Genomic DNA, 8,462 nt, shown 5'->3' with positions numbered 1-8,462 from the left:
TCGAGTTCGAGAATCGAGACTCACGCTTTCTGCTTCTTTGCTGGTTCTACTTCTTCGCTGTCTTAAGTCTTAACGTTCTACTTCTTTGCGTCGGCTTCTATTAGGTCGATAACGTAACATAACAGGCTAAGTCTTAACGTTCTATTTCGATAACATAAGAAGCCCAACTAATAGGCCCAACTAAATACTGCAAAAAAGCCCAAAAAACGCAACATATACATGATGCGCTGATGCTCGACTGATGCACGCATCGAGTGATGCGTAGGTGATGCGATCGCATCATGGAATCGCATCGCATCAGTCCCTTTGATGCGCTTTCTTCATCGCATCGCATCGCATCACGCATCAGTTCGCATAATGCGCGCATTTTTAAACCCAGACGATGACAATAATGTTGTGGTGGTGGGGTTAGGTTGGGGGGGTGACACTAACGTTAGTAGCATAGTCGTAGTAGGGATGTGTAGTGAGTGACCGGAGGGTGGGTGGGTGTGATGACAACAGTAGTGGCATAATGGTTAGGGTGGGGTAAGGTGGGTGGCAGCGACATCAGTAGTGGGGGTTAAGTGTGGGGCATCATGAACAATAGTAGAATGATCGTGGTGGATGGTGATGGAATTCAATTCCTTCCATTATGCCAAGGAATGATGAATTCATTAACTTGTAGAATTCAATGGAATTTGAAGGATTCCATCCATTCAAGAAATGAACCAAACAAAGGAATTGAAATTTGGTCAAAGGAATGTCATTCCAATTCCATCAAATTCCTTCGAATTCCGCGAATCAAACGACCCCTTAGTTTCTAAGTGCTTTGTCATAACCAACTACAGATCTGAAAGGTACAACTCTAAACACCCTATGGTGTGTTTTAATATTCGTTTTAATATGTCATTAGATCCAGCTTGGGTTTTAATTCTTTTAGAGAAAAAGTTCTCTATAAATATAACCTAAAATATTTTCGGTTGCGTTTTAGATCGTTACAAATTGCATTAAAACCCTACAGCGGTACCAGAGCCACTTTGACAATTGAATGAATGAATCGAAATTATAAAACAAAAAGAAATCATATTAACCGGAATTTGGCAAGCGAATGAGCGAGCCGAAAGATGTGGCAGCCCCAAATTGCCGCCTTCGCATGGCTGTCCCCTCCCCTAATCACCTCATTACCGCGGCTGTCCCAAGGCCCGAACCATCGCCTTGCGCAGCTTGGCTTCTACACAGACCGCGGCTGAAGTGGTCACGCAACCACGGTTAGGGTGCCACTATTTTCCGGCTGCTGTCATCCTCGGGTCACGACCGGCATCATTGCCGCTACAGTCTACCAGCGCAGGACCATCATCCCGTAGGGATAGGTCTTGGGCAGGCCATGGCCACCAGCCTTGGCCGAAGAGCTGCTGTCACTGTTTTGGTTCACCACACCACCCCTGGCTGAGGCCAAGAGGCTGCTGCCGATGTTGCTACACCACACCACCACTGCTAGGTTTTGGCTGCACCGGATGCTGCTGCCGAAGAGGCCACGGCTTGGTGTCGTGGTTTGTTGCTGATGAGGCCACGGTTTTGGTGTCGTAGGCTGTTGCCAAAGGGTCACGGCCTTTGCGCCGTTGGCTATGGTTTGCACGCCACAACCCATGCCCCATGCCAACGCATGCGGCGGTCCTCGTGGTTGACAGTTTTTGTTTTCCGGCCATGTTTCTGTGTTGAGCCGAGCTTTTGGGCCCATGTGCACGGGGAAGAGGGGGGGGGGGGTTGAGCCGAACCCAAATGTTTTTCGAGATAATGGTTAGTTTCCGTTTTAATTAGTTAATTCCGATTTTTAATTGGCTTTTTATTTATGATTATAATTTTATGTTTAAAATCACAAGTAATACATGATTTGCCACGAAAAGACCCGTAGTTTGGTTTGTTTGTTTTATTTTTAGGGGTTGTAGTTTTATTTTAATTTTCTAGATAGGAACAACTGTAAATAGAAAAGAATATTGTTGTATTTCCTATTTTAATTTGTAACGATTCGAAAGATGGTGTTCCAAGAAGTCAAAAGCACCGAAAAGACCCCATATGAATTATGGACAGGGAAGATCCCAAAGCCATCTTGCATAGAGTATTGGGTTGTGATGGTTATGTTAAGCAAGAAACTTCTAAGAATCTCGACCCAAGGTCTGAAAAGTGCATCTTTGTGGGATATTCAAAAGAGACAATTGGATATTACTTCTACAAACCCCGCGAGAACAAAGTATTTGTTGCGCGATGTGGTGAGTTCTTAGAAAATGATTTTCTAACAAGAACCACAATGAGGGACAACGTAGATCTTGAAGAAATTCAAGAACCACAAGATAAGACAGTGGTTGACAATGACCATCAACAAGATGTTGAACCTCAATAGGTTATTGAAGAAAATGACGAGATACAAACAATCCGAAGATCAGGTAGGAATTGTCACGAGCCTGAGAGATATGGTTATCTAATTGGCAATGACGACATAGTTCATGATGATCCTGTAACCTACCAGGGTGCCGTATCAGGTTCAGAATCTGATAAATGGCATGATGCCATAGAGGTTGGAATATAATCCATGTCAGACAACCAAGTTTGGAACTTGGTAGATGCACCTACAGTCTACAAAGTCGTTAGGTGCAAGTGGGTACTCAAAAAGAAAACTAACATGGATGGGATTGTGCATAGTATAAAACTAGGTTGGTAGCGAAAATGTTTCACTCAGACTCGAGGAATAGATTATGATGAGACCTTTTCTCTAGTAGCTAAGATTAAATCCATCAAGATTCTCCTTGCCATAATTGAGTATCATGATCACGAGATATGGCAAATGGATGTTAGAACTGCATGCCTTAAGGGAACTTTGAGCGAGGACGTGTACATAGTACAACAAGAAGGTTTTAAGCATCAAAGCATCCTAACAAGGTATGCAAATTGCAAAGGTCCATTCATGGATTGAAGCAAGTATCTCGTAGTTGGAATCTTCGTTTTAACGAGAAAGTCAAGGAATTTGATTTTGTGTAAGTAAAACGAAGATGAACATAGTGCATACAAGAAGGTCGGTGAGAAAATAGTAGTATTCTTGATCCTATATGTCGATGACATATTGATCATCGAAAACGACATCCCAATGCTTGAGGATGTAAAAGCCTAGCTAGGGAAGTGTTTCGGTGATGAAGGATCTAGGAGAGGTAGCATATATCTTTGGCATAAAGATCTATTAAGAGCTTAATCCAAAGTACATACATTGACAAGGTCTTTAAACACTTCAAGATGAAGGGTTCCAAGATAGGGAACTTGCCAATGGTACATGGCATACAAGTGATACAACTGAGCAAGACTCGGTATCCTAGTACGAAAGAGGATATGAACCGTATGTACGCTGTCCCCTACACTTCGGCCATCGATTCTATCATGTATGTCATGTTATCTGCTAGACCAGATGTCTCGTATGCCCTAAGCACATGACGAACAGATATAAGTAAAACCCAAGTTATGCTCACTGAGTAGTAGTGAAGAACTCTTGAAGTATATGAGAAAAACTAAGGATATATTCTTACTGTACAGCGGTCAAGAAAGAGATCTGTGTATCCAAGGGTATACAGATGCTAATTTCCAAACGGACCCTAATGACTTTAAATCGCAGTCGGGATACGTGTTTGTGTTAAATGGTGGTGTTGTGAGCTGGAAGAGCTACAAGCAAAGTACGATAACGATTTGAACTACTGACTCAGAGTACATTGGGGCGTTGGATGCAACATAGGAAGTTGTTTGGATGAAGAAATCCATCTCAGAGCTAGGAGTGGTTCCAAGCATATATGACCTTGTCGATATCTACTGTGACAATGAGGGTGCCATAGCTCAAGCGAAAGAACCAAGGTCACATCAACGCTCCAAGCACATTCTAAGACGATATCACCTGATTCAGGAGATTATTGATCGAGGTGACGTAAAGATATGCAAAGTTCGATCAAAAAACAATCCGGCAGATCCTCTCACCAAACCTTTGACTCAAAGTAAGCATGATGCTCATACTAGTTCGATAGGCTTGAGGTTTTGTAATATGTTGATCTGATTTGTAAATGTTAGTAAACTTTAAATTTATTGAACAACTAACAGTTACGTTTCTATCTGTTATGGCATATTGGATTTGAGTATTTACATTCAACATTTATGTGTTCATTATTAACATGTTTTAAGTATCGTTAAATAAATTTGAAGATCCTATTATTTAAAATTGTCCTTGGTCGGTTATTACTAGGGGACTGGTACTAAATCAAGATCATTGTGAAGTCTGGTCATAGTCCAAGTTGGAAGTGCACTGGCAACCAGAGTCGCATACGCTTGTCGAGGCAAAAGTGTTGGACAAGACCTACAGTCAGGATCACCTCATAGATCGGTGTCATAAGATGAGTCCCGAAATGGAGAACACTCTTATCCCCAGACCTAAGATGTGTATCGGTACCTAATGCATAAAGAGTGTTAATACTTTAATAAAGTCTAACGTTACCCTTAATTGGGTAATGATAAGGGCTATATTGAATATAACATGAATTGTGTATAAGTCGTGTACATGCAATATGAGATTTGCTTCTCTCGAGATTAGAGACATTTTTGGGCCCCTCAATGACAGTTTGATTAACATGGCCATTGACAAGTGGATTAGTTGAACTAATAGCACTTACCTAATCATATATGTTGGGATCGAGAAACATAATTTTAAACTATAAAGGATGAGATGGATCTATGCCTTAAGTTCAAAACATAATATCGTGAAGCAAAAGAATAATGAATGGTTCAACCATATGATTGATTGGGTCAATTAGATTGCTAGAGGAAAGACACATTTACATAGCCTTAGGGGCAGTGACATGTTGCTAGGCCCTTACCCCATCTGTGTTACGTTTGTGTTACTATGTATCATGCAAGTAGGAGAATGTAAGTTATTATATACCCATAACGGTGTCACACAGGAATACTATCAAGCTAGATCACACACAAAGAATATGTTTGCCTCCATTTGCATGTTAAATCATGTTGATCATTGAAATAATTATTTTTGGAGGATAATTATGAAAAATGTGTTAAAAGTGTAATTATGATAATTACATAGTGTTCTGTAAATGTGTATAATTATATTAAAGTTTATGATAATTATATATATATATATATATATATGTATAATTACTAATCCTTATTTTGAATTATAGTTTATCTATAATTCAGACCGTATAAATAAGGTGATAGGATAAATCAATTTTAGTTGATTGAATCTTTTAGATTTAGTTATCAAATAAAGTACAGAAAAGAAACCTTTTCTTTTCTGGGGGTTTTGGGCTAGCACCTGGTGGAGGTGCAAAACGTGTTTGTATGTGGATCACCATAGAGGAAACCTAACCCTTGGTTTCTGAGTACTTTGTCATAACCGACCATAGATCTGAAAGGTACAGCTCTAAACACTCTATAGTGTGTTTAGTATTCATTTTAATATGTCATTGGATCCGGCTTGGCTTTTAATTCTTTTAGAAAAGTTCTCTACAAATGTAACCTAAAATATTTTTCCGCTGCATTTTAATTGGTTACAAATTGCATTAAAACACTACAAATAGAAATATGAAGAGCTTAATTATGAATGACAAGGACTATACCACTTATAGTATCGAAGCTGGTATCAACAAAACCAACTTGGCTTGAACGAAATTCAAGAAGTTTGTCTGCAACTTCTACCTCGGTGAGTATCACATTCTTATTCACCGCCTCTTCCAACCATGACCAAAATTGAGCAAGAGCAGCGGCATCCCTGATACATAAATCATCAATCAATGCTTCGAGTAGTGCTTAAGCAAGGTTCACTAGTATGTATCCCCTAAATCAAAAGCCATAACGAAATACTCTATAAAACAACTTATCCTCTGTGTGTGCAACTTTCTATGCATATAACTCTCGGTGAATTATCAATTTCAATATTTTGATTTTTGTGTATTATAGGATATTCAATTTATTACCAAAATCCCTCTTAAGAAAAATATACATACCAAAATCCCTCATAATTACATAAGCATTCTAACTTTACAAGAAAAAAGGTCTATCAAACCAAAGTGTAATGAAACCGGTTCTGATTACCTTAGATGAGAATTACGCATCCCTTCTAGCTCGGCATGATTTTTCACTGCTTTAGCTAGAGATACGGGAGAGCTCTTACACAATGCACAAGGCGCGCTAGATAAGCGATTGGAACCACGAGTTGCGAAGTCCTTTCCTTTGCTTTTACTACCAAGGTTTTCTGTGAACTTGTTACAGGCAATTGCATATGTGCTTGCAATAGCAGCATTAACTGATGTTGTATCCAACCAAAGGTGTGCCCCTCGAGCAGCTAAGCTGAAAGAGAAAGAATGGTATGGTAAAAAGAGCATCACAGAAATGCATATAGAACAACCCCTGACAAAACTGAAACAAGGATGCAAATTCTCCAGCAGATCATGAACAATCTGGATGCGGAAATTTTCACGCTCCAAACTCACCTTTCGATTTCAGAAAGAATGGACTCGTATGATCTTAGCTCTATGCCAGCTTTCTTCAAGTAATCCATCACTTCAGGGGTGACTTTGGAGTTATCAACAAACAGCTTTGCCGCATCGATCTCCACTATCAAGTACGCATAGAAAACAGGAGAATGTGGAACATCATTTCCTCTCTGCAAACACATGTGATGTATAATCAGTGAAGCAAGACAATGCCTAAGAAACCGAGCATACCTTGGACAGACCTATTATAACTGTTGTGCCCCAAGAAAGAAGAAAGATGATGCATAAATAAAATAATACAGAAACAGATTCCACTTAGTACAAGTTGATTTATAAATACATAAACACTGTACGAAGAACTCTTTGGAGTATGATCAATGACATGACACAGCCTTTTCACAAGACTTAAAAATATGCATCTTTACTTGCCAATTGAAGGTAAAAAGACTACTCTTAACTCCTTTCTGTATTAGGAATAGTAGTATCTACAACTGGGGACAGAGAGAAGTATGACAGTGTTAGTAACTGAAGAATAATGGAAAAGTGAGGAATGCAAAGAGAAAACCATTTTCACCACCATAGGTCCGCTCTTGTTACGTTCCCCAACATTTTTGTCAGCATTCCAGATCATCATGGAAGATTAAGCCATCCTTGCTAGCAATATGTCAACATTGGTAAAGGGGGGGTGTCTTTTTGAGGCATTTCTCATGATATGTAGCAGCTTAGAATGCTAGATAGTGGGCTCAAAAGGCAATAGCTTCTTAGTTTGTAGGTAGCAGGTAATCATCCTTTGAGAATTACATCTATATATGGTTATCCAGTTTCTCATGTTGTAGAACTCTGGTATCTTAGAGCAATTTTGTATATGAACTTGATACACAGATTTCCTGTCCTATCTTCAAAGTAACACCTAAAAAACTTGGGCATATACACATCTACCGAAGTTAAAAGCATTACCAAGTTCAGTAGCCAGGCAATTTCATCAAGCATAGAGATAACAATTGCAGATGAACCAGCATCGGTGAGTTCAGACCTCAGGTTAGATAGTTTAGTCGACACATCTACACCGGCATATTTATGGTCATGCACTCGGATTGGCTCGTTTGGAGGCATTGGCCTTGCTTCTTTCCATACTTCATCCACGAGATTAACATCATATAAGTAGACCAACTCATGACTGCTTTTAGCAACAGCTTCCTTCAATTCATTTACAGCATCAGAAGAAAAAAGAAACTGCTCCCTTCACAAATAGAAGAGAAGGTGGCATCAGACACAAGCATATAAAAACATACAACGGGTATATGTCATGTAAAATAAAGATAAGAACATATTCAACCACCCAATTACAAAGACAACAATAAAAATCCTGAATTAACTAATAACAGAAGCAAATAAGTCTGCTCGCCACTCATCTAACTGAATTGCTAGATGTATGGATGAAAAGTGAAGAAAAAAATGTCCAAGGGATGGTCAAGCTACAAACTAAAAAGAACTATGGTGTATGCTTATTAAATAAGATATATTATCCACTACTAGTTATATTGAACTAACTAGATTATCCCCTTTACATTTGTGAGACCTATGTACCGTCTCATTGATGTCAATAATAAGAAATCAATGCTTGAGAAGCATGTCATGCTATGTCGTGATAATGTCAATATTGTCAGTCAAGTTCATGGAAAACACAAAAAGATCTCGTTCTCAATAAGCATGTTTAACTTTGCCTAAATAAGTTGAGGAGTCGAATCTGGGATAACATGTGACATCCGGAAATTTAAATACCAGGTTAGTAGCTAGATAGCACTTTAGAAATATTATTATCTCTCAAGTAGCGCGTTTAGAGCTTAAGTAGTTAGAAATCCCGGTAGGTTGCGTAGAAAACACTGTTGTGACCCGTAATGAACCGGATCGTCTTATATAATGCCAAGCACTCCAAATAATTTTTAAAAC

At 39.1% G+C, this 8,462-nt stretch overlaps 1 protein-coding gene across 1 annotated transcript in view; it reads right to left on the bottom strand.

Moving 5' to 3' along the window:
• The window catches only part of LOC112527253 (probable Xaa-Pro aminopeptidase P), a 28,480-nt gene that overhangs the window by 10,864 nt on the left and 9,154 nt on the right, over window positions 1–8,462 (bottom strand). Inside the window, exons 4-7 of the mRNA XM_025137758.1 lie at window positions 7,470–7,745; window positions 6,510–6,682; window positions 6,112–6,366; window positions 5,637–5,788 (exon numbers count right to left, since the gene is read on the bottom strand). Of these exons, the coding sequence (XP_024993526.1) occupies window positions 5,637–5,788; window positions 6,112–6,366; window positions 6,510–6,682; window positions 7,470–7,745 (856 nt within the window). The remainder of the gene's footprint in view (window positions 1–5,636; window positions 5,789–6,111; window positions 6,367–6,509; window positions 6,683–7,469; window positions 7,746–8,462) is intronic.

Source organism: Cynara cardunculus, assembly GCF_001531365.2.
Source record: "Cynara cardunculus var. scolymus isolate 2C chromosome LG 15, CcrdV1, whole genome shotgun sequence".
Classification (NCBI taxonomy): Eukaryota; Viridiplantae; Streptophyta; class Magnoliopsida; order Asterales; family Asteraceae; genus Cynara; species Cynara cardunculus.
The sequence above is the reverse complement of the archived record's forward strand: the minus strand, read 5'-3'. Positions and strand labels throughout refer to the sequence as shown.